The sequence below is a fragment of the Ailuropoda melanoleuca genome, chromosome 1 (assembly GCF_002007445.2).
Source record: "Ailuropoda melanoleuca isolate Jingjing chromosome 1, ASM200744v2, whole genome shotgun sequence".
NCBI lineage: Eukaryota > Metazoa > Chordata > Mammalia > Carnivora > Ursidae > Ailuropoda > Ailuropoda melanoleuca.
The window spans coordinates 56,917,171-56,942,209 of record NC_048218.1 but is presented as its reverse complement, the minus strand read 5'-3'; the positions used below and the strand labels follow the sequence as shown (position 1 = coordinate 56,942,209).

The window sequence follows — 25,039 nt, the reverse complement described above, 5'->3', positions numbered from 1 at the left end:
TGGTAATGGCTGCTGACTGATTAGGATGGTGGTTGAAGGTTGAGGTGGCTGCAGCAATTTCTTAAAAAGGACAACAATGCAGTTTACGGCACCAAGTGACTCTTCCTTTCACAGTTTCTCTGTAGCATATGATACTGTTTGGTAGCATTTTACCCGCAGTGGAACTTCCTTTAAAATTGGGGTCGGGGGCGCCTGGGTGGCACAGCGGTTAAGCGTCTGCCTTCGGCTCAGGGCGTGATCCCGGCGTTACGGGATCGAGCCCCACATCAGGCTCCTCCGCTATGAGCCTGCTTCTTCCTCTCCCACTCCCCCTGCTTGTGTTCCCTCTCTCACTGGCTGTCTCTATCTCTGTCGCATAAATAAATAAAATCTTTAAAAAAAAAATAAATAAATAAAATTGGGGTCAATCCTCTCATTCCCTGTTGCTGTTTTATCAACAAAGTTTATGTCATATTCTAAATTCTTTGTTGTCATTTCAACAGTCTTCACAGCATCTTCACCAGGAGTAGATCCCATCCCAAGAAACCACTTTCTTTGCTCATCCATAAGAAGCAGCCATTCATCCATTCAAGTTTTATCACGAGATCGCAGCAGTTCAGTCCCATCTTCAGGCTCCACTTTTAATTCTAGTTCTCCTGCTGTTTCCCCCACATCTGCACTTCCTCCACTCGTCTCGAACCCCGCTACCCATGAGGTTTGAAATCAACTTTTTCCACACTCCTGTGAATGTTGATATTTTGACCTCTTCCCGTGAATCACGAATATTCTTAATGATTGGTGAATGGTGAATCTTTTCCAGAAGGTTTTCAATTTACTTTGCCCAGATCCATCAGAAGATTCACTATATATGAGAGGTATAGCCCTAAGAAATGTATTTCTTAAATGATAAAGATTTGAAAGTCAAAATGACTCCTTGATCCATGGCCTGCAGAATGGATGTTTTGCTAGCAGGCATAAAAACATTAATTTCATTGTCCGTCTCCATCAGAGCTCTTGGGTGACCAAGTGCATTGTCAGTGAGCAGTTGTATTTTGCAAGGAATCCTTTTTTCTGAGCAATAGGTCTCAACAGTGAGCTTAAGATATTCAGTAAACCATGCTGTATATAAATGTGCTGTTATCCAGGCTTTGTTGCCCCATTTACAGAACACAGGCAGAGTGGATTTAGCAGAATTCTTAAGGGCCCTGACTTTTGGAAGGGTCAAGGAGCACAGGCTTCAACTTCAAGTCACCAGCTGCCTTAGTCCCTGATAAGAGAGTCAGCCTGTCCTTTGAAGCTTTGAAGCCAGGCACTGACTTCTCCTCTCTAAAAAAGTCCTAGATGGCATCATCTTCCACAGTAAGACTGTTTCGTCTACATTGAAAACCTGTTGTTGAGTGTAGCCACCTTCACGAATTATCTTTGCTGGATCTTCTGGAGAACGTGGAGCTTCTCCATCAGCACCTGCTGCTTCCCCTTCACGCTTTTATGTTGTGGAGATGGTTATTTCCTTAAACCTCATGAGCCATCTCTGCTAGCTTCCAACTTTTCTGCAGCTTCTTCATCTCTCAGCCTTCCTAGAATTGAAGAGAGTTAGGGCCTTGCTCTGGATTCAACTTTGGCTGAAGAGAATGTCATGGATGGTTTGATCTTCTATCCAGACTATTCAGACTTTCTCCATATCGGCAATAAGGCTGTTCTGCTTTCTTAGTACTTGTGTGTTCACTGGACTAGCACTTTTAATTTCCTTCAAGAACTTTTCCTTTGCAGTCACAATTTGGCTTTTTGGCAAAAGATGCCTAGCTTTTGGCCTGTCTTGCCTTTTGACATGTCTTCCTCACTAAGCTTAATCATTTCTAGCTTTTGATTTTAAAGTGAGAGATGTGTGACTCTTCCTTTCACTCGAACACACGGAAGCCAGCGCAGGCTTATTAACTCACCTAATTTCAGTATCGTTGTGTCTCAGGCCTGAGGAGAGGGAGAGAGATGGAACGGCTAGTCGAGCGGTCAGAACACACACATTCATTTTATCAGTTAAGTCTGCTGTCTCATTTGGGCATGGTTCGTGGTGCCCCAAACAGTTACAATGTTCACATCAAAGGTCACTGATCCCAGATCATTGTAACAAATACCATGATAACAAAAATTTTTGAAATATTGGGAGAGTTACCAAAATGCAACATAGAAACACAAAGTAAGTAGATACTGTTGGGAAAAGTGGCCCCGACAGACTTGCTCAGTGCAGGGTTGCTGCCGTAATCTTGAGTTTATAAAAAAGGCAGCATATCTGCGAAGTGCAATACAACGAAGTACGTCTGTCCGTCTAAGTACCTGGGCCTCAGTGTCTGTAACTGTGGTGCTGCATTTGCTTCTCCAGCATCTGTGCCTTGAGGGCTCTGGCTGCTGGAGCCGTTGGTCCATTGGTCCTGCCTTGAGCACAAGACGCCGGCTGTGATCAGATCACCTCGGGGGGTGTCATGGCCTGCATCTTCAGAGGCCCCTGGGGGCTCTGCCCAAATGTCACCTCACAGAGGGTTTCCCTGACTGCCTGATGGAAAATAAAAGTAACCTATCAGTCCCTCCACCCTATTTCGCCGCTTTATTTTCTTTATAGCATGTCTATCTAAATTCCAATTTTGATCTCCGTATCTTTTATAACATTGTATTCAAAGAATTATTCTTCTACAGTTTTTAATGTACTTCAGATGAAAAGTCAACTTTTCCTTAGTGTTTTAACTTTTTTTCCTTTTCTGTTTAAAGGCGGACTCTCTGGATCACACTGGAGACATGGAAGAAGTTTGTAAAATTTATGAAGGAGGAAAGAATAAAAGAAGAAAGGCGAGAGCAACTCCGTCGGAAGGTGGCTGAAATTCTCCCAGACTTCCAGAGGCTGGCGCCCCCATGACCCCAGCGTGTGGCGGCAGTGGACACTGGCGCTGCGTGAGCGCGCGGCGTGCGGGACGGGCACCCGCACGCACACACGCACACGCCTCTGTGGCCGGCCAGATACTTCTTGGATCAAAGGAATGATCTGGGGAATTTTCACTTCCTTTTTTGATTTCTCTTGGATTGCTAATTAGTTCACTAAAGCATTTATCACAGCAGGATCATTCAAAGAACAGTGTAAAGCTCAAGAATTCAAATGCATCCTGTATATTTTTAGCATCGTCAACTTTAAAAGAGGACAAGTGTTTGCTTGCCTGAGTCTCTGAAGGAAAATGTATCCTTACAGTTAAACATGAGTTGTTGACAAATGTAACTTTAATAGGAATTAAAGGGAGTGCGCACAGAAAAGGAGGCACAGGTGGTGGGAGACCTGGTGGGACCTTAGTGGCCGCAGCAGGCCCTTCACCCACCCCTGACCCCTGACCGAAAGCCACACATCAAATGGGACTCAATGTGGCTGCTGCAAAGGGCAGCCCCGTCTCCTCATTTCAGGGAAAACTGAGGCACCAAAGCTCCTTCTCTTCAGTGCATCCTGACAAGCATAAAGGGAATTCCAAAAGCTAATGACTCTCTCAGGGACAATCCAGCAATTCATTAAAATGTCTGTGCGTGCTCCCAACTGCAACTTCTAAGTAACATACGCCGTCTGTCTTCTAGTCCTCGGATCAGTCTGATCCACATACTGAGATGAATTCAAAGAACGATTTCATCTTTAAGGTGCAGATGACTATAAAGACTGACAGAATGCTCTCCTGTGAATTGTCTGACTTACCTGCTAGAGAAAAAATTTTCATTACAGAATAGATTTTCGTCGTAACAAATTTAAGTAATAGACAAGTGCACCCAGTAGAACAAGAAAGTCCCTTGCAGCCCTGAGGTAACTACTACTATTTGCTAGTATTCGAGTTGGTAAGATAAAATTCTGTGTGGTGTTCAATAAATTGTTACTGTCCTTACTCCCTAGAAGGGCTATCCAGCTCCACCGCCTGCACAATGACTTACAACCTTTTTCTGTGGAACATGTGTGAGGATTTACTCAGAAGTGACATAAACACCCTAAATTGAACTTTATTCCTTCTACAGTGTCCCTGTCCCCACACATCTTTTCCTTTAATATGATTATACAGTTGTCATCTAAAAACTCTTTTTAAGTCTAACAACCACTAATGAAAACAGGACTAAAAGTAACTCATCTTTAATCTCTTTCCACCCAAATCCCGATCTGCTTATCCCGACCTGCAGTGCAGGGCAGAGTACTGGCTACCATCAGCCCCCAGATGTCAAATACCAAGTTCATGTCCGTGCGTGCCAAGCCTGCAGATAAGGAAGGGTGAGTCCCTTAAGTAAACATGCCAGGGGCCTAAAGAAATCCCATGAAGCTTAAGTTTCCTCTCTTAAGCTTTCCTTCATTTTTACTTCACCTCAAGCATCAATTAGCCACTGAGTCTTTAGCAGCCCGTATTCTGACTAGGACTTTTTACCTACTGATGGAACTTCCTAAAGACCCACAGGAAAATCCCTTAGTAAATACCCTGTAGTTCCTGCTGGACTGTCCTAAAGACATGCTTAGAAATACTACTGCTAACAAAATGCCCAAATAAGCAGTATCCCCGGCCTATGAAACCAGACAAAGTAACACCCAGGAAATGGAGTGTGTAGGGCCAGGGGTAACTTAGGTCCGCAGGACGGGGACACCTCGGTAGCCAGGGGAGCAGCCCAGTGCTAACAGAGACTTCTCTTAAAGCAAAAGAGTTGAGGACACACACTAATAAACACCAACTATTTCCCTTAAAGAAAGCACTTTATTTTCCATTTAAGCAACTTGGTCACAGTACATTATTTTACATAAATGACAGTAATTTTTTAAATCTCCATTTAAAAGGCCTTGTATCTGAGCCTGAGGTGATAAGAGGATATGAATACAAGTATAAAAACAGTGCAAAACATCTAGCCCGCAGCCTGCAGAGTTGGCGTCAGGAACCCCTTAATGTTGCTGGGCCAGTTGCATTAAATATCGAACATTAAATATTCCTGGGTTTCCTTTAGTCTAACATCAGACCCAGAAATGTAACCAAATGAAAAGGTTCAAAAGCCCTAACAACGCAAATCATCAAATCACCCAGACCACAGGATCAGAGCAGGCCAAGCTTGCAAGTTCTAGAACATGGCATCATCAGTGGTGCCATGGAAAGAAATACAGGATGTTTGTTGCATCAGTAACTAGAATCGACTGGCTCTGGTTTTAAAGCTTTGCCTTTGAAGTATGAATTTTCTAGAAGGGAAGGTGCCACCAGAAAGGCTAGAGTAGCAGTAAGTTGAAAGCCCAACTCAGAAACAGCTGGAAATAGCCGCAACCTCTAAGAGACTTGTATCCATGAACCAGTCAGTCTTTGGCTGCTGCTGGTACTACAGTGAAGCCCTTGGTGCCAACTCAAGTGGGCTAACAGTCCATTAGCAACAAGATTACATTTAGCTGAGTTTGCAAAAAGTTTCTGTTAATCGCAGCAAACACTCACAAGAACAGGGAATTCTATTCAGCACTAAGTTAAGCACTGCTCTCCTTCCCCTGCATCACCTTGGCAGTGTTTAATATAAGATGGCATACTTGCCACGCGGCTGAAGAGAAAACCAGATTCCAAACAGGTGCCTCAAGCAAAAGTCTCTATCCTCCCTTGCTTGTCTGAGGAAATTCTCTTTTTTCAAATGCAGGGTACCTAAATATGGCTAAAATGAAGTCATATAAACCTACTTACTTCATTTAAAGAGACCCTTAAATTTCACAAAACACTGTTAAACATCCTGGTTAAAACTGTGCTTCTAGGTGTCATATTTTTGCTTATGTTAGTTGAGTTTCGGAATAGAAAGCTAATGTCCTACCCAAAGGAAATATAGTCTATGAAGCAGATGGTCAGTGTTCTAGAGAACCTTACTGGCATTGTGTTTTCTGGCAGTGGAAGATTCTAGTATAGAAAATTTTCTCTTACTAAAAATATGAGAAGTACCAAGGACTATTGCATAAGAGAAAGTTTGTAGCAGTCTTTCTGCTAGGCAGGTGGTACAGTGGAAGACAACAATCACTTCATTCACCAAAGGACAACACTACTTGAATGGCAAAGATTTCCAGGATCCTAAGCAGACACAGAGGTGGCTGAGGTGAGATGACCAGCAGTGTCCCTAAAACTCACTTAAGGCTTGTAAATGGTCAGTTCATTTCAGGTGGGCCCAGCTATAACCACGAAGTACTCTTTGGGTAGCATAAAAAACATTTTAAATACTGAAGGACTTTTCTCCTTTCAGGCAATCCTGATTCTTAACTATTTTTCCCTTAAATCTTGCAAATGGACCCATTTTTCTTGCCCAGGAATAGTACATGACCATAATGTAAGCTGTCAGAATATAGTAGATGGTTTGCTAAAGCTGCATATCAGTATGTTTATTAACAGGCTGAGGGACGGGGTGGGGGGTGGGGTGGAGAAAAGGGAATTATGCTGGGGACAGGGGCGGGCTTGCCTCTATGGTCAATAAATTGCTGGTTTGTACGTTTGCAGAGCAATTCCCCCCATGGCCACCACGGCCACCATGGCCACACAGCCACCACCACCGGTTTCTCTGGGACTCGTTCGTTCACAGAGGCCTTGTCCTTTAAAAGGACAAAATCCCTCAAATAGTTCCAGGTCATAAAAAGGTGTAAGAATCTACGAGTGTAGACTTAGGGTGTCCCGGGGCCTACAGAAACCCGGCTCACAAAGAGCCCCTTGTTTGCTGCTCCTTTTGGTGCAAATACTTCAGTAGGCTTTTACCCCCATAAAACCACGAACTTCTCAGAAGTTTGAGCTTTCTTCTGTAAAATGCCAATCATGATCTCAAGGAACTTAAAACAAGCACTTTCATTCCATCCAGCCAGAACAGTACACAAGGAGTCCTTACACAGGTAAGGGAACCTGAGAGGCCCCATGTAGATCAACCATTAGGGGGGTGCTGTTATAGAAATGGCAGTTGTTCCTAATTCTCCCACATGACTGCAGTCTCTTGGGCACTACTCATCTTTATCATGTCATATTTTGATGGTTGTTAAAGATTTGGCAAGAGGCCAAAACTGCCAACTATACTATTGTTTCTATGAATTCTACTATCAACTGTTAGACTATCAGAGTTGGCTATACATCTGGCATTTAAGAGACCACAACTAGAGAGTTCTGGCCACATGTGCTGTCCTGTGACGCCTCTCTCTCATCGCAAACCTAGCAGAAAGGAGTTAGTTCTTTCAGATCCAGCGTAAATTCCAAATGAATGTTTGACTCCAGGCCAGAGCAAGGGCATCACTGTAGAAACCACAGACTGCTAACATCCCCAGACTTGCTCTTTGGCTCAACCCAGTGGAATACGGAGCCTCTCTCACTGGCTAAACAATCCATCTCTGAGGAGAGCAGAGACACGCCTGTATAAATGTGGTGACTGTCTTAAGGACAGCTTTGTGTCATGGCAGGACCAGGGATGGTGCCAGCCGCAGAGGTGAGAGTCGCAGGAAGAAGCAGTATTTCCTCTCAACATTTATAAACTTCTTACGACAGCAGCATGCACAGAAAGACTGAAAAAGCTGGCAATATTTCCCCAATATTAAGCTATAAACCAAAGCAAACTTAAGGACTCATGAATTTTCTTTGGGACTGCAAAATAAATACATGTATAAAACCAAATATTTAAGAGGGTATTTTCCCCATCCAAAATTGCCTCATCCTATCTCTATGGCAGAACAGACCCGTTCTCTATATTTAATCTTTTGTACATTTTCAGTTTTAAGATATGATAAAAGAGATAACTTATGATTTTAGGAAGAGCTAAAGAAGAACCATAATCCACTAATTAGTGGAAACCATATATACCCTGTTTTTTCTCTCCCAGTGACATATTTTGTCTAGGGGAAAGGTGAATGAGAAGTAATGTGCAAGTAGGAAGATGTCCATCAACTCCTCAGAGTTCATGCTGGAGAATGTAAATGCCAGAAAACTGGTTTTTGCAACTAAGCGCTGTAACTGACAGTGTTTGCATTACTTACTTGGGGAAAAAAAAAATCAAGCCCTTGATATTGACCAGCCACCCTACCCAGGAAAAAGTAAACTGTTCCCCCACAGGAGTAAACTATTCTCCTCTTCCAGCTCATAGTAAGTGTGCTAGCACCTTCCCAGGTGAAACGTGGAGAAGAAAAAACAGTAATGCCTACTGGAGTTTGGAGTTAGAGTAAATCCAAACAATAAATACAGAAGAAATGAGATAAATATAAGGACTCATCACCTAAACTCATGACCACTGTGTATTATACTACCGATAATTATAATTGTTAGCGACTATCCCTTCAGGATCAGATGACAGCGTGAATCCATCCGATCATCCTCTGAGTAGCTAATGTCTAATACTTCAGAAACAGAAATTACCATATCTGTACAATGTGGTATTTCAGGATCTTTCATTCTGAAATGCTGAAAATGGATTACTCTGATAGTTTTGGCTTCAGTGTTCTGACCTACAAACATTTTTCTCGGTCTTTGAGTTTTCCTACTAATACTTCATCCCTCTTGGGTGCTTCAGTCATTTTCCAGTGCTTTCCACACGCCGCGTCCCTCCCATGACCCTCACGACCGTGAGGTAGCCAGGGCAGGCAGCGCTACCCCACCTTAGGGATGAACCTGAGACTCGGGAAAGTGACTCACGAAGGGTCACATGGCTATCGGGAACTGAAGAGGGACTGGCAGCGATCCTAATCCAAACTCTTTCTCCCCTGCTAAGGGAAGGGAATGGCTTCTATCAATCTGTGCATTAGCAACCCGCATCCTCTTCCACTCCTGGTGACTGAGTTAGTGAACAAGGTGACTGGAAAAGAATGGCTCTATTTTTACTGCTTCGATATAAAAATCTCTTAAGGTGAAGTCAGAAAAATTCATTTCTTCCCAGTCCTGTGTCTAAACCTGAGCATGGCCCTAGATAGCCTTTAAGAAACTGGGGATAAAAATGACCACCCTGCACGGACGCCGACGGGTACGAGGGCGGGGGGAGCGCCCCTCACAGAGCCACGCAGAAGGCACTTCAGACAATGTCCTCGGCGGGGTGGTGGCAGGGGTGGGTGCCCAGGGTGGAGAACTGGTGCCAGTTCCGCAGGAAGCCCCGGTTGTACTGGCCTGTGTCCACGATGAGCCCGCAGAGGAGCCGGCGCCCCGTCTTCTGACGCAGGGCCTGCTGGACTTCCCGCTCGGTGACGTTGTAGCTGATGTTGATCAGCTGGATGAGGAAGATGTACGCCATGCCCGCCGTGACGATCACGGAGTACCACACGCAGGTGAAGGACAGAGCGGAGCTGGGAGGACAAAGGGCGGGTCAGGACTGCGATCGTTTCAGTCCCAAAGCCGGCACCATCCTAACATCCGACACACATATGCTCATTACCAAGGATCTGGTGCCTTCCCCAACTACCCCAACTGGAGATACTCTCCTACCCTCACACCTGGGACTATTCACGTGTCCTGTGGGTCGCGATCATTCCTGACGCCTCTTCCCCTGGTATGCTGTATTAGAATAGCAGGGACATTTTTGCAGTTTGTATCCCCCACGCAACCAACACAGTGCCTGACATAACAGCATTCAAAATCTATGAAATGAATGAACAATTCCTAAATTGTCCTTAACTGCGGGGAGAACGAAGGCACCGGGCCATTGCTACACACGTCCTCGAGGACTCTGTGCGTGGGAACGCAGGAACGGTGCTAACGCTATTTGTCTCCACTCTTTTCGGTACAATGTGGGCGAACACAAGGGAGACGACGACTCCCAGCACCGCGAGTCCTTTAATTCTGTGTGGGAGCGTCACATCTCAGGTCCAGCTTCTTCAGCCAAACAGAATCACACAGGACAGGAAAGCTCCTTTCAGCTCCTTACTAAGACAGGAGAGGCTGCTGATTGATGTCTGCCAAATGATTATTTTTTCAAACATTTGCAAACGAAGAGCTGGAAGTGAACCCGTCCCGAATCTTCATTTGTTAAGCTGAATGGGACTCGGAGATGATTACCTCACCATAAAGATGAGGAACACCAGGACTCAACAGGGCGACGCGAAGCACCCGTACAGAGGGTGGGTACCAGTGGCGGACTGTGTTCCTCATTCCATGTCAGCAGCCCCCAGAAAGTCCACAGAACTCGTGCTTAGTGACATACAGACAAGCTCTGCTGCAGGACATTTATCACGCACAGTGTGACTGCAGAATTTCACAACCTACTGACACTCTCACTACAGAAAGAAAAGGAACTTACCCTGAGGAGGAGAACCGATCTGTTCTAATAATACCCACAAATACCTAGATCTATAATGGCAATGGGAGATCTGTCCACAGACTAATAAACAAGTATCTTCACAGGGGTGCTAGGTGGGTAAAGCAGGATTGTTCTGAGAGCGAAGAGTGAGAAGAAAGAAAAGGACTCTGGGGGCAGTGCTGTCCTAGCTCAGACGGGGGCGGGGGGAACCAGAGATACCACACAGAATCCGCATCAGAAGAAAACAAGGAGGAGGGCACAAAGAACACAGCCAGGGGCCCGCAGCGACCTGGGCAGGGGCTGGCTGGGGCCAAAGCTGCAAAACCCCAGCTTCTGACAAGGCGTGGAGATCTTCACAATATATAAATGTGCCCCACCCTAACACAGGAAATTCTGACCTAGATACCACAGTAATCATGAGTGGTGATTTTTTGAAAAGTAGAACAGGAAAAACCAATGGAGGTTAAAAAGTAAAGAAACATTACAGAAACTGCAAGTGCTCCACAAAAGGGCCAGAAGCAATAAATCAAGACAGGGCTAAAGAGCACAAGAAAGCCACAATCAAGTGAGGACTTGCCGCGATAATTTATGACAAAACAGACCACACACAACTCCTGGGACCGCTCGTTTACAGCTGTAGGTTAACCATCGCGACCGCGGCGCACAAGTGGTCATGTGACTCGGGAAGGCCCTGACCGAGCCTGGTCCTATCTGCAGGGTACTAGTTCCTCACTCTGTAAGGATGAAGGATCCTTCTGACATCACCCTAGAAAAATGTACAATTTTGTTAGCCATGTCCTATGTTTTGGTTGAAAACTCCTAACCCAGCAGCAAATCACAGCCCCTTACATTAACAGAAACGCCCATTCCCTTGTCTCTGGGCCTCAGTGCTCTGGTAGTCCCATCTCACCTGTAATCTGCATAAACTCCAGGACAATAGAAGAGAGCTGTGAAGACACTTCTATCTCTACAAATGGTGTCCAAGGTCAATGTTATCCCGTACACCGAGGTGAGCAAGAAGATCGAAAGGGCAAGTATAAATGCTTGATGATTTGATTCTCCAACACAGCTATTTATCCTCAAAACAGCAGAGAGGGAAGAAAAAGCAAACATTTTTTAAAGTTCTTGATACAGATGGAAGCTAAATTTATCATGGTGATCATTGCATAATGAATATAAATGTTGAACGGCCATGCTGTGCACCCAAACGTAACACAACATTGTAGATCACTATAGTTCAATAAAAGAAAAAACTTCTCCATATAACTCACACAATGAACAAGAAAGTTTCAAAACAGGGATAATGTGAATTTCGGTAATTAAAATGTAAGTTCTCTTATTTTTCAACTCTAGGGAATTAAAAACTTGCCCACAGAGAGGTGTAGTCTTATATTCTCTGCTCTTTTCAAAGTGAAATCATATCATTAAACAAAACTAAGTAAAAAGCAGAACCTGGCTAACAAATCTTTCTAAATCGTAATGAGTCTATTACGGTTAATATGAAGAGGGTTAATATTGTACCCACCATGATACGGAAAGGGTGCTATTAGTTAGGAAAACTTAAAACACCAGAAGTATTACACACTATGGGAAAATATATATTAAATACATATATTAACACAAAGATCCCAAGAGGTTAGAAATGTGGTGTGGGGTGGAGAACAGCTCGATAATATGCAGACTACTTGTCAGAAAGAAAGACTTCTGTCTTGTGGCCATTTGTCGGGCAGAGTGTATAGGCATCCCTCTGGCCCACTGCACACCAGGAGGCCCCAGTGGGCCAAGATCTTTTATGCGGAGCTGTCAGGCCCTCTGCAAACCAGCACTTGTAAATGGGCCGCCGCCGCCGCCACCACCACCACACACACACACACACACACACACACACACACCACACACAAATACAGGATGAAAACTCAGAAGTTAAAATCTAAAAGTGAAAAGACCCGTTTATTCCTAAAGAAAGCCCCAGAAAAGAACTGTCCCTGTGCTTGAGCCCCCACTTGAGGTCCACTCCAAAGCCCCCCTGGCCTTCCTGCACCCTCTCCGGCCCCTACGTCCCCTTCCATGGGGAGAGGAGGGTATGCTACATGGCCAGAATCCTAGCCATAAAAAGCAGACTTCACTCACCCTGAGTGTGCACCTTGAGAGCTAAGAGCTAGAGAGTGGCAAACATGCTACTTACAGCATCACATCTGAATAAACTCCATCCCCTCTTAGGTTTACTCAGTGAAGCAGCAATATTATCTTTCAAAGTCGCACTTCATATCGCCGGGGACTTACGTGTCCTCATTAGACAGGCCAACTGGCAGGCACCAAAAAAGCCCACTGTTCCGCAAATAACAAGATAGGGAGTTACCTGGCAGGGCCTTACCTCAAAACTGCAGATTAGTTAAGTCATCAGAATGATGAAGGACGTACGGTGAGGGGACAAAGTCACCTACAAATATGGGAACACTTTCTTGAACTCCGTGTTCAAAAGGCACAGCACAGGGAACTATGATTCTGATCCACTCTTTTTTAAAAAACATCACTCAACTGCAAGGACTTCTGTTTTGCGAAGGAGAAAGTAACTGAGGGGCGGCTCGGAAGAGAACAGCAAAATAGCAACAACAACAACAAAGCCATTCAGGAAATGACTGAAGGAACGACATCTGTGAAACTGGGAAAACGGATGACTAAGTGGGAACCTCATACCAGCCCACAAATAACTGCAAGGTGTAAAGCTGGGAAGGAGTGAAATTTTAGGATGGCACAAAGGAAGATCAAACACGGTCAGGGTCTTGTGTGACTTTACACTTTGCAAGCCTCCAAATTTTTCCAACATACCAGACACAGTGATGATCCATTCTCCTCACACAGATGCCGCATATCCGGCAGTGCCACGCCCGGGCCGGTCGCACTAGCTGGCACTTGGCACACCAGTCCTCCTTCACCTTGGCGGGGCTTCCGGCCAACACCCTGCAAGAGCCCCTAAGATCATCCTTCGGCGTGCGGTTGCTGAGACTGCCCGACGACTCCGCACTAGAGAGCCCTCTGGTCTTCTCCTGCCCGTCTCTACTCAGGCATTCGGTCTGGCTGCTGCTGAGAGATCTGGCATTGCTTGCTGGATTTCTGAGGTAGCCTGGATTCTTCTTGGCTCTGTACAAGGCTAAGAGTATCAGAAATAACCCGCAGGTAAGAAGGGCCAGCTGAGTGGGCCCCACACGCCCTTTGGGGACCACTTCCTGCAGGAACACATAGTACATGTAGCCCAGAGAGAACAGTCCGAGGCTCAGGAAAAACAGAGTCTGTTCTTTCCTTCTGTGAGTGAGGTAGTAGTACCACAGAGCCAGCCCAGGGAGGGAGGTCAAAACCACCGCCCCCAGCAGGAAATGCCAGGAAGCCACGCGGAGGAAGACGGGCAGCAGCACGAGTGGGGGGATGATGCTAATGTTAACTTTTTTGGCTCCCCTAAGCCAAGGAATTCGGAGGCGATCAGAAATAGTATCCATGATTCTTTCGCAAGTCTCTGGCTGCACGGATTTACATGTAATCCATCTATTCAGAAGAGCACAAAGAGAAGGCACTTCACATGGGTCTGCTAAATTCAAAACCACGGAACGCTGTAGGCCAAACAGCACGATAAATGACAAAAGAGGCCAAAGGCCAAGCACTCTACCTCCGTACTCCTAAACCCGAGCTCTTCGGATCACATATCATTCACTTGATACGAAAGAGAAGATAACGTTTAGAAACGTAACAGTTAACACTACTTCTCCCGAAGCAAACACATAGGAATACAGACACACTCTGTGCAAGTACTGTTCAGACTTGGATGAGCATAGAGACTTAAGATCCTCAAAGAAATTCATAATCCTGTTGTGAAGACAACATGGGAATTCCAGAAGGATCACAGAAGAGACAAAGCAGCAAAATCGCCCAATGAACTATTGCGGCCAAACACTGTAAGGCGTGCTCAGAGGACAGTGGACACTGCTGGGTGGAGTCACGAGAGGGATCTGTGTGAAAAAGCTGGGCTCTGGGCCCCACCTCGACGGCGGGCTAGCATGTGGGTGTGGGGGGGGGGGGAGTAGAAGGCAGGAGGCGTTCCAGTGGAGCGGCACCTGTGCAGCACAAACCTGTTCTGAGCCCAGGGAGTCACCAGTCTAGCAGGGCCAGGGAGTTTCGTGAGAAAAAGTGGAGAGCAAACTAGTTAAGAGCACAATGACTGAGCTTCGTGGACGCACAGTATTTGTTGACATGTTTGCACACTTAGGCTAGCAAGACAAGGAACGGTAACTCTTGATTGCAGACAAACAATTTAGAAGAGTAAGGCAACAACTTGGACGAGAGGGGAGGTAAGTACATGAGAGTCATACAGAACAGCAGGACAGAGGGAAAAATGGGAGCCTATCTCCAGAGAAGGGTACAGCGGGAGGAGGCAAGAGAGCTCAGGGACGGCCCAGGTCTCAAGGGCTAGAAGAGGTAAAGAGTTAGAAGGTTAATGGAAGAGCTGTGGTTTCGAGTGATGGAGGTTATGGAAACAGTATCATTTTTCCATTCATTAAAGCAGAGTGCTCCATTTTCTCCATATGGATTTCAGACTAAGTCTGTTTAAAAATACCTGTAAAAAAGACTAAGACACTATCAAGGAAGAATTACAAAGGGACTACAGATAGGGTCTTCAGGACTCTGGTAGTAAACTACAGAGGTCCCAAGATGCTTTTCATGTCTAGATGAATGCACCGAGCTTTAAGTCAGCAACGTGCCATGACAGTGAATTTTTTTAACCAGAAGTAATTATTAATAGGAAAAGCAAGTTTCCAACATCCTTACTCTCCTCCCACATTGTGCTTTCCATATGGCAAAAATTTTTAGGTATGTGATTATTTAGAAAATGGATTAAAACCTCGTCATCACTATTTGGTACGGATTTTTCCTCTGATGTTAAAAATCATCTTTTTGGATAGTAATTTTCAACGCTTGGGATAACGGTGAAAATAAAAGCCAAATACGATGATTATCAGTCAAGACAATGTTGCTGCCCATGCTGAAAACAGCCAGTCCAGCGCAGGGACATGCATGCTGGCCGGATTTCCTCCCCAGAGACAAGGGGTGAGACCAGTGCCAACAGCAAGAACATGATGTTCCAACCCTCAAGACCCTTTGTGGCCAGGTGCAGTCCAGCCTCAAGTAGTTGATCTCTAGAGGCTGAGAACACTGAGAGTGTAGGAGCTTCCTGGTACCAATGTGTTCATTTTAAATGTCCACATTTTGCTGCTCTACACTTTATTTTTTTTTTTTAGATTTTTAATTAATTTATTTGACAGAGAGAGAGACAGCCAGCGAGAGAGGGAACACAGGCAGGGTGAGTGGGAGGGGAAGAAGCAGGCTCCCAGCGGAGGAGCCTGATGTGGGGCTCCATCTCAGGGCTCTGGGATCACGCCCTGAGCCAAAGGCAGACGCTCAACGACTGAGCCACCCAGGCACCCCTACACTTTATTTTTTTTATACATTTAACTTGCCACTATCTCTTTATTTGCCTGTTCTCTCCATCATCTTCTCCCTTAAAGTGAAAAATAGTAATGTCCCACTAAACTGAGCAGAACAGACAGCTGCATAGTTGTGCACTACTGAGTAATTCACCTTCATAAAATCCTCACACCTGGCATAGACGACAGCTCTCAATTTCAGATCCTTGGAAATAGTATCAAGAGCAAATTCTAGCGTTCTGGATGGCTAAACTTAAAGTAAGCATGGCAGTTCTCAAAAGAGCCAGTGGGGTCAGCTTCAAGAAACGCTCTGTCCTTACCTATCACACCCTTCATCGAGATCCTGGCAATCACACAAGCAAGCAGCCACGTGGTTCTTTTCCCCATTTCGATCGATGTACTCGCAGCAGCACAGGGGCTCCAATTCAGGTTCTTCTGCTTTGTTTTTCTTCCCTGGCTTCATACTGCCCTTCTGTGCCATGATTTCCACCTGTCACCACGAGCTGTAAGAAGTCCTCAGTAGGTAAAGGTGAAAAGAACACGACTCACATCTGGTAAACACATCCACGCCTCTCTCTCATTATCCACCAATGCCTGAGAAATCAAATAGGAGAAGAAAGAGGGGGAGGGGGAGTCTCATTTTCATCAAGCTTTTCTTGCTCAGCTCAGCCAGACAGGGAGCTCTAGGGGCTCCCAGCCGCCTTCACCACCCCTTCCCACCAAGGCTGGCGCCGTCTGGGTACCAGTGGTTCCCATGGTGACAGTCGACCACACGGCCCCGGACAACCCCGGGGCGCGGGCGGCTGCGCTCACCTGCGGGTGCAAGATGGGGAGGGCCCAGCGGTCCCCGCCCAAAGCCCGGGCGCAGGTGGAAACTCGCCCTCTAGGCTGCGGGCGGAGAAAAGCGTGTACTGCCGGGGCCGGCGCATGCACCCGGCTCCGGGGAGGCCACCAGAAGCCGGTGCAGCGCTCGAGGTCGCCGTCCAGCCGCGTTGCTCCGGCTCCGCGCAGGGCGCACCTCTCCCGCCCCCGCCGACCATGAGGACGTGGGCGGGCCGCGAGCGCCGCCCCGCCCCGCCCAAAGAATGACCTTGGAAGGGAAGTTACCTGCGCTCTGGGGCCGAGGTGCGGCGGCAACCGAAGAGGCCCCGGTGGAAGAGAGAAGGGTCAATTCCTCCCGAGGCGCGAACGCGTCTTCCGAGCTCTGCTTCGCTGGGCTCTCAGTGTGACGGCTGGAGTCCCGGAGACCCCGGCTCCGCTCCGCCGCGCCTTCCTTCGCTGCCGCCCACCTGTGAGCACTGGCGGCCGCGGCCCAGGCAGGCGCGCCCGCCTCTCCGCCGCCCTCCTGCCCGCCGGCTCGGCAAGTCCGCGCGCTCTTCCGGGTGCCCCGCCCCCGGCGCCGGGGATCCCCGCCCGCACGTGCGCCGCCCGCCGCTCGGCGGAGCTCGCCGGCCAGGCCCCTCCCCCGGCCCGAGGCCCTGGCGCCCGGAGGAAGCGAGGACCTGAGGACCCGCGCCTGGAGTGGGTGCGGACGGCGGGGCCCTGGGCTGGCCCGGCACCTTCGCCCCGCCCGGCCCCAGTGCGGCCCCGCGGGTGCCTGCGGGCGGTACGTGGGCGGGGCAACCCCAGAGCCCTGGGCCGGGGGAGGTGCCAACGGAAAGACGGGAAACCCGGGAACCCGGAGGATTCCCTAAGCACTGGAGACCCGTAGGTCAGCCAATCTTCTTTCGGACGCGGGCAAAAGGTTTAGGTGGAGATATCCGCGCAAGCTGTTACCGAGGCACCGCCCCCAAATTCTCCAGCCTTCCCTTAAAGGCTCATCGCTGTCTGGGATCCGTTCATTTATAAAGCTTGTTCATTTTCATGATTTCTGACGAGCAGATTCTACATTCGACCGGCAGGCCTACTAGTACTTTAGTTCCAAGAGTCTGCGTATTGGAAATGAAACAGTCTGCATAATTGAAATGAGTCCTCTTTGGGTTTTATTTTTGCACAAAAATTTTTAAAGCGTGTAGGCCCATAAACACGTTTTCGCTATAGCAGTTTCTAGTTATTTGTGTTTTGGGGGGGTTCTCTTTAACAGAAAAACTACAACTCAGACATTTTGTGTTTTATTGATATTCAATTTACATAACAGGCTCAAATGCAATTAAGTTCTGCATACATACATGTTTAGTCTTAATCTATAAAGCAACTTTGGTCATGTTCTTTGAGGTATATTTATGAAGTACAAGTTTTAAAGAAACATCACAAAAATATTCAGCTTGCCACTGATCACTTTTGTGAATTGAACAGAGAACAAAATCTTCAAGTTTATAATCCAGTGACTCTTGCTCACAGCCACGCTGCATAAATCAAAAAACCCCCAGGTAAGTACACTGGTACCCCAAGGTAGGTTTGTTGGGAATCACCCAGAGAAATCCATTTTCCCTGCAATTAAGTCAATACTTTCATTCTATACAGGCATCTCAAAAATGACTTTAGCAATCTCCTGTGGCTCTGGGGAAAGAAAGAAACATTTAACTGAAGGCAAGCATCGTCTAAACAGTAAGAATATATATAAATTATTCGGCACTGTCTTTCACTTGTTCCAAAGACATCACCTGTATTGAGACATATGTGAAACTTTTCATGAAAAAGCCAAAGCTTCTTCTGGCTTCAAAATTCAGTCAGTGCCCTACTATTGGTACATAGTGCCCCCAAAAGTTTTTATTGAAGAGCTAAAGTTTGTGTCTGGTTATAACTTACCAGCCGAAACAAGCCGCACACATGAATGAATAAATGAAGACATATGTGGCTACTGAAAAGTAATCCACAAATTATTTTCAACCACGTGGCTCACTTCCACCATGAAAGACTGCTAAGTTGAAGCCAAGCTTAGTTCAAGTATTCATCTGATCTGTCACTTAATGCCCAGATTTTAACATAATCCTCTGGTTATTTAAATCAGAGCATGGTTCTTCATTTTGAGTGTTGGTATCCTACATGTTTCCTTTTCCAGAATTGACTCTTCTGCCATTTGATACATGAAGGGGCAAGATAATCTCAACTCTGAGAGCCACCCGAAGAAGAAACAACTATTTCTTCAAAAAAATACACCATGGCTTGAGAACCTTTCAGATAATTACCAACTTGCAGATTCAAAGGTTTGACCATTGAATTTGCATGTTAAATAAGTGAAGACACTGTAATATTTATAGTACACAAACTTAGAAATGTTATAATATATGCCTGAAAACTGGTCCTTCAAAAGTAGTAATGATAAAGAGGTTTATTCTTCTATTGTCTTCTTTAGCCTCTTGAATGTATCTCAACTGGGAAAGCAGCCTATTGGGCACTTCCCGATTCTGTGCTAACAGATAAAGCATCAAACTTCAAGCCTCACTGTAAAACTGAGCCCACGCTACTCAGTTCAGAGTGTCTCATTTTCTTTTTGTATCAGAAATTCAAATCCACAACATATTTCATGCTTCACTGGAGAAATTCACTGCTTAGAATTATGTATAAGAAGTGAAAGAATGGATTGTTAAAGGCCATCAGAAACTAGTTATCAAATTAATGTTATTAAAAAGAATGTTCATATTAGAAGTACCAATAATGAGAAAATGTGGAAATGTTCCTATGACAATTAAAATCCTTCATCCTCTGGTTTTCTTTAAGATGTTTTCTTTTAGTTCCAAGTATCTCCACAACTTCAGGCCTTGAGATCACTAGCTTTTGACAGTCATGCCAGTCTTGTTCTTATTTAGTAGATCAAAAGTTCTCTGAAGCATAATGAGTGAGCTCTTTAACTGCAAACAAAATTAATTTTCAAAATCAGATTGTTTATATTTTTCTTGTTTGTATGCCAAAAATTTATATTTATATCCAATACAGTTTTGTTTATACTGATACCAAAATAAAAGACTGAATTTATAAAACGCGTGGCTGCTCAGGGTTCACATCAGGATGACTAAGAAGGAGCTCTTCCTGTCGGCTGTGGTCCTGCACTTCCCCCTCCACGCTCCTGCTGTGCATTCTGCCTCCCAGCAGGTGCTTTTCTTAAATTGTTTCCCGAGTTGCACTAGACTCTCCACTATCCCCTAAACAACTCAAGTTCTACCTCCAGGCCTCTGCTTGCTATTATGCTCACACTGTCTTCACCCATTTAAACTTACCCATCCCTACCCTCTCCATGATGCCTTCCCTAATCATCATGCCTTTAAACTCCCAAGCATTACTACTTACTTGACACTTTGTACTTTTTTATAGTGTTTAACAATACACACGGACATCTGATTTCTCTAATAAAATTAACAGGCAACTTGACAGCAAGAATTATGTCTTATGCTTCTTTATATTCTTCATTTGTTCATTCATTCAGTTAATGTTAATTGCTTACCTATTACATGCTGTGAATGTACTAAGCCAAGTACTGGGTATACAATGGTAAACCAAACAGGCACTATCCCTGCCTTCATGAAGCTTACAGACTAGTGTGGGATAAAGAACTAAAACTAATCATCACATATATAAATATATACTTCCACAATGCATTAAGTTTTTGCCTGGAGGATGGCAGTGTCGTTTTCTGGAATACGTCAGCTAGAGGAGAATCAGTCTGGCTCAGGATGAAAACTGAATTGTTTTGGACATGATCAATTAGTGCTCGCCTGTTAGCATCCAGGTGAAGATGCCAAGTCAGCAGGTGACTATGTGAGGCTGGAGCTCAGGGAAGAGGTCAGGGTAAGAGAGACGGATTTGGGAATCATAGACTATATGGTCTTTGTGACTGGCACGTGTAGCACAAGTAAGGGGAGTGGATGAGACCACATAACAGGAAGTAGAGGAAAAGAGAAGAGAATCTAACACAGCCTGGAGTACTAGGATGGGAAGAGGTTAGGAAGAGGAGATGATTTTAACCAGCAAAAAGCAGTTTTACTCTATTTATACTAAGTAAAAGAAGCCAGTCACAAGACCATATAGTCTATGATTCCATTTATATGAAATGTCCAGAATGGGCAAACCTATAGAAATAAAAAGTAGATTAGTGACTATAGGAACTGAGAGACTGCTAATGGGTACAGGGTTTCACTTGGGGGTGATAAAAATGCTCTGGATTTAGGCAGTGGGGAAGGTTGTACAACTCTGTGAATATGCTAAGACTTCTTTAAAAGGTGAATTTTATAGTATGTCATTTATATCACAATAAAGCTGGGGTTTTTATGGTTTTTAAAGAAGGAAAGATTAGATACGCTTCAAGAAAGGAGTGGTCAGCTCTTGTCAAATGCTCACATAGTAAACTGAAAAAAGGTATATTAATTTTAAAAGCCAGAGGTCACTGGGGACCTTCACTTAAGGAATATCATTGGAAGATATGGGGGAAGAAAACAAGGCAGGAGTGAGCTGAAGAGCAAATGAGTGGCTTAAATAAAGGCATCTAATTTTGCTCCCTCCTGAAATCCCACTAAAAGCACAATAAAGGGATTTTTTTGAGGCATAAATCCAAGAGGACAGGGAGAACAGAAACAGCAAAAGCAGCAACACAACATCGGAAGCTAGAAGGCAGATGGATGACTTAGCAGACCAGAAAGAGTGGAATCCTAAACTAACTATGGAGAAAGCTGAGAACCAACCAGATTTACCCTGAAGAATCCTCAAAAGCCTCGGGAATTGACAGGAATCTCTAGAAGTCAGAATAAAGAGAAAGGGACTAAAAATGAGGATTATACAAAAAAAAAAAGGTTGAGACCATCCCCCTATGACCTGCCCTCTTCCATCCCTCTACTTTCACTCTGCTCCTAAAATGCTGGCAGCCAGCCCTTAATCCTTCAGGAGACTAGAAGGCTATTCTCTACGGAAACTGACCAATCCAAGAAGAAAGACCTAAAGATAGTGATACAGGGTTTCTCAACCAAAAGCCCTGCCAGATCTACAGAGAGGTTCAGGGTACACCAACCCAACCCATGTTAAGAGCTTAGGAGTTTCTGATCCACACAAGCAGACAACCAAGGACTACAGACATCCAATGAAATCCTCTTACTCCAAGGATAGACATCAGGGGGAAAGGATCTTGATGGAAACCGAATAGGCAAGAAGGAAAATTTTTAACCATCAGTAATATTATCAGAGAGATGAAGACACTATAGTCATTTTAAAAGATCACAATGCCATAAAAAAGAAAATTCACAAAAGTAGTAGGTCTTTGAAATTAAAAACTTGTTAGCAAAAATTGAAAAACAGAAGAATGTGAAGATTAAGTTGAGGAACTCTGAGGAAGCAGAACAAAAAGGCAAAGAAATGGAAGCTGGAAAGAAAAAGTAAGATTAGACAGCCTGTCCAAAAGAAGGCAGACATCTGAATTACAGGAGCCATAGAAAGTCAGAAGAGAGAGTGGAGGGGAGGAGATCATCAACTGTGTAACTCAGTATTTCCCAGAACTAAAGGGCAGGAGTTTCCAGATTGAAGGAGGAGGAACGGTAACAGCCTCAGAATTCTCAGTAGCAACACTGAAAGCTGAAAAACAATGGAGCAATGCTCTGAAGGAATGTTGTTTCCAAGCTAGCACTCTATCCCCAGCCAAGCTATTAATCAAGGGGAAGGACAGAATAAAAACTTTTCACACTTTTAAGTAAAGCCTTAAAATATTTACTTCCATGTTCTCTTTCTCAGGAAGCTACTGGAGGATATGCTTCATTAAAAGAAAGGAGGAAACCAAGAAATCAGAAAACATTCTGGATATAGGAAACAGAGGAAACTCAACAGGAATCCCCGGAAGGAGAGCTGTGCACCTGCAGAAAGGGTTCCTGGGCCTGACTGGAGCCAGTCAGAAGACTCCACTCAGAGAATACCTGAGGTGAATGAAGGTTAGGGGAGGAGATGTCCACAACAGAGCATTAGGAGATGAGATACTTATAAATAATGCAATAAGCTAATCAACTGTCATAAGACATTTTCAGGGATAAGAAAAAGCACAGAAAAGGGGCGCCTGGGTGGCACAGCGGTTAGGCGTCTGCCTTCGGCTCGGGGCGTGATCCCGGTGTTGTGGGATCGAGCCCCACATCAGGCTCTTCCGCTGTGAGCCTGCTTCTTCCTCTCCCACTCCCCCTGCTTGTGTTCCCTCTCTCGCTGGCTGTCTCTATCTCTGTCGAATGAATAAATAAAATCTTTAAAAAAAAAAAAAAGAAAGAAAAAGCACAGAAAAGAAAAAGTAGCCATGGTTTATTTCATGGCTCAGCTCAGAATAGCAAACTTAGTCCAAACAAAGCAAACACTGGATACTGATCTAACCAAAATTATAACTTCCTTGGGAGGATGGGGGAATCAGAAAAGAGGACAAGAAGAGATGAGAGAAAAGAAAACCCTTATACTCCATAATAGGAGGTCGAAAGATCATGTCTGAAGCTGAAAAATTAAGAAGTATCAATACATGCTTGTTGCTTATAAATATGGAAGTAAACACAAAAAGAAACTAAAAGAGTTAAAGATTGTTGTGTTTGGCAAAGTAGATAGTGGGATTGCTGTCTTTCTGAACAAACCTTGTAGAAAAGTTAACCATGTGAAGGAGTCACTTTGGTGAAAATAAAGCCTTAAAAAATGAATGCGTTATGAAGGATAAATTAGTGACAGCCACAGCAGACAACTCTGAAAGAGCCAGACTGTGAAAGGGAGCGAGAGAAATGGGCAGACAGAGAAGGATGTGGATGGTGTGGGTGCTTTAATATAGGAGAGACTAGAGCAGGGCCATGTGCAGATGGGAAAGATCCAGCTGACTGAGGGAGACTGAAAACAGAATGCCAGAGGGTGATGGATGGAGTCTCCCACTAACCCCTGCTGGGACTCTCCCTACAGGCAGAGCAATGCTCTGACAGGCATGGACAGGAGGGCGGGTTGCAGTGATTGGAAGGTCTGTACATTAGGCTATAGAAGGAAAGGAAAACTCTCTTTTCTCCTTGAGGCAGGGTTATCAGTTGAGAGTTGGGGAAAATATGACCCACTCTTGCTGGGGGTGGAGTGGGGTGGAGAATGTCACCAGGAGCTGTAGATACTGTGCATCTGAAGAATGCCTAGTTGAAGTGTCACCTTTAATGCCCCACATGATATCCTGAGAAATGCTCAATAATGAGATCTTATAAAAAACAAACCAATGCATAGAAGAAAAGAACAGAAGGAAACAAAATATTAACAGTGACTGTCTGAACGCTAGAACTATAGGTTTTCTTCTCTTCTACCACTCTCTAGTTTTCAATCTTGGAAAGTATGCATATACTATATCATAATGGAAATAGTAAGCTTTATTTTTCAAAGGGAAGCCTGTGTTTTGGTTCATGGAACTGAGCAGCACATATTGATGATACTGTGTTCGAGAGATAAATGTTTATAGCAAAACATCAAAATAGCCTAAATGTTCATTCTTCAATGGAGAACTGGTAAAATAATTAATTATACCACATTTATACAGTTGAATTCTACACAGTTGTTAAAAGAAGAGGAAGACCTTTATGTGCTAATATGGAAACATCTCCAAGATATATGGTTGATAGATAAAGTAATCAACAGTGTATACAGTATCTACCATTTCTAGAAAAAGAGTTAATATTAAGTATAAATTTTTATATAGAAGTATCAATAAAAAGAATAAGGTAGATGTATACAGTTGACCTTTGAACAACACGGGTTTGAACTGCATGGGACCACTTGTACACAGATTTTTTACAGGACAGCACTGTAAATGTGTTTTCTCTTCTTTATGATTTTCTTAATAACATTTTCTTTTATGTGTTAATTGACTGTGATATCAGTAAGGCTTCTGATCAACAGTAGGCTATTTGAAGTTCCTGGGGAGTCAAAAGTTATACACAATTTTCCACTGCTCAGGGGTCAGTACCCCTAACCCTACCATTATTCAAGAGTCAAATGTACATGCTGATAAGGAAAGATCTTCAAAATATATTACTAATTATAAAATGAGGGTATGGAATAGTGTGTACAGAATGCTTCCACTTTTAAAAGAAATACAAGTGACTGTACACATAAAATGCATAATACAGAAACTGGCAAGGGTAGTTGCCTCTAGGAGGGGAGTGTCTTCAAATAATGGTATAGTGAATATTCTCACACAACAGGGGAAGCAACTGGTTCATACTGCTATGAAAGTACCAAGTACTATGGTACTGAATTGCCTACCTGTTCAAGCATCACGATGGAGTCTCGAAGCACTCCTTTTAAACGACGGGCCTGATCATTTTTCTTTTGAATATTTTCTGTTCTTGACACCATATCAGAGGCTAAACTGAAAAAAAAAAATCTTAAAAATCAGGGGAATAGCATCTGATCTTTCATTTCTAGAAATCATTCATGTC

General features: G+C 44.6%; 3 protein-coding genes across 11 annotated transcripts in view; 1 reads left to right on the top strand and 2 right to left on the bottom strand.

Moving 5' to 3' along the window:
• Positions 1-4,183, top strand: part of CCDC191 (coiled-coil domain containing 191) — an 85,230-nt gene extending 81,047 nt beyond the window's left edge. For 3 of the 5 annotated variants that reach the window (XM_019804058.2, XM_034658735.1, XM_034658738.1), the window contains exon 16: positions 2,740-4,093. In XM_019804058.2, the coding sequence (XP_019659617.1) occupies positions 2,740-2,884 (145 nt within the window). In that variant the 3' untranslated portion in view covers positions 2,885-4,093. Of the gene's footprint in view, positions 1-2,739 lie in introns of all 5 variants that reach the window. The other 2 variants (XM_034658729.1, XM_034658717.1) reach the window with 2 other exon arrangements.
• Positions 4,184-4,562: 379 nt separating this feature from the next.
• ZDHHC23 (zinc finger DHHC-type palmitoyltransferase 23) lies at positions 4,563-17,090 on the bottom strand. 5 transcript variants are annotated; one of them, XM_019804061.2, is made up of 5 exons: positions 16,806-17,077; positions 16,019-16,292; positions 13,054-13,764; positions 11,135-11,293; positions 4,563-9,274 (listed from the first exon to the last, which is right to left on the bottom strand). In XM_019804061.2, exons 2-5 carry the CDS (start codon positions 16,177-16,179, stop codon positions 9,007-9,009), a joined length of 1,299 nt encoding a protein of 432 aa, XP_019659620.1. In that variant the 5' UTR covers positions 16,180-16,292; positions 16,806-17,077; the 3' UTR covers positions 4,563-9,006. The 5 variants fall into 5 exon arrangements, with proteins under 5 accessions (XP_019659620.1, XP_011228482.1, XP_011228483.1 ...); XM_011230180.3 differs by having other exon boundaries at positions 11,135-11,302; positions 16,806-17,076; XM_011230181.3 differs by having other exon boundaries at positions 11,135-11,302; positions 16,019-16,201; positions 16,806-17,076.
• Positions 17,091-17,673: 583 nt separating this feature from the next.
• Positions 17,674-25,039, bottom strand: part of GRAMD1C (GRAM domain containing 1C) — a 68,062-nt gene continuing 60,696 nt past the window's right edge. Inside the window, exons 16-17 of the mRNA XM_034669873.1 lie at positions 24,864-24,969; positions 17,674-19,489 (exon numbers count right to left, since the gene is read on the bottom strand). Coding sequence (XP_034525764.1) covers positions 19,409-19,489; positions 24,864-24,969 — 187 coding nt within the window. The 3' untranslated portion in view covers positions 17,674-19,408. The remainder of the gene's footprint in view (positions 19,490-24,863; positions 24,970-25,039) is intronic.

Excerpts from the sequence above, each read along its gene's own strand:
- ZDHHC23 (XM_011230180.3), bottom strand. The coding sequence starts at position 16,179 with ATGGCACAGAAGGGCAGTATGAAGCCAGGGAAGAAAAACAAAGCAGAA. Across the intron at positions 13,765-16,018 it reads CTCGATGAAGGGTGTGATAG|ATGGATTACATGTAAATCCG; the intron begins GTAAGGACAGAG and ends TCTTCTGAATAG. Across the intron at positions 9,275-11,134 it reads GGAGTTTATGCAGATTACAG|CTCCGCTCTGTCCTTCACCT; the intron begins GTGAGATGGGAC and ends TTGTCCTCCCAG.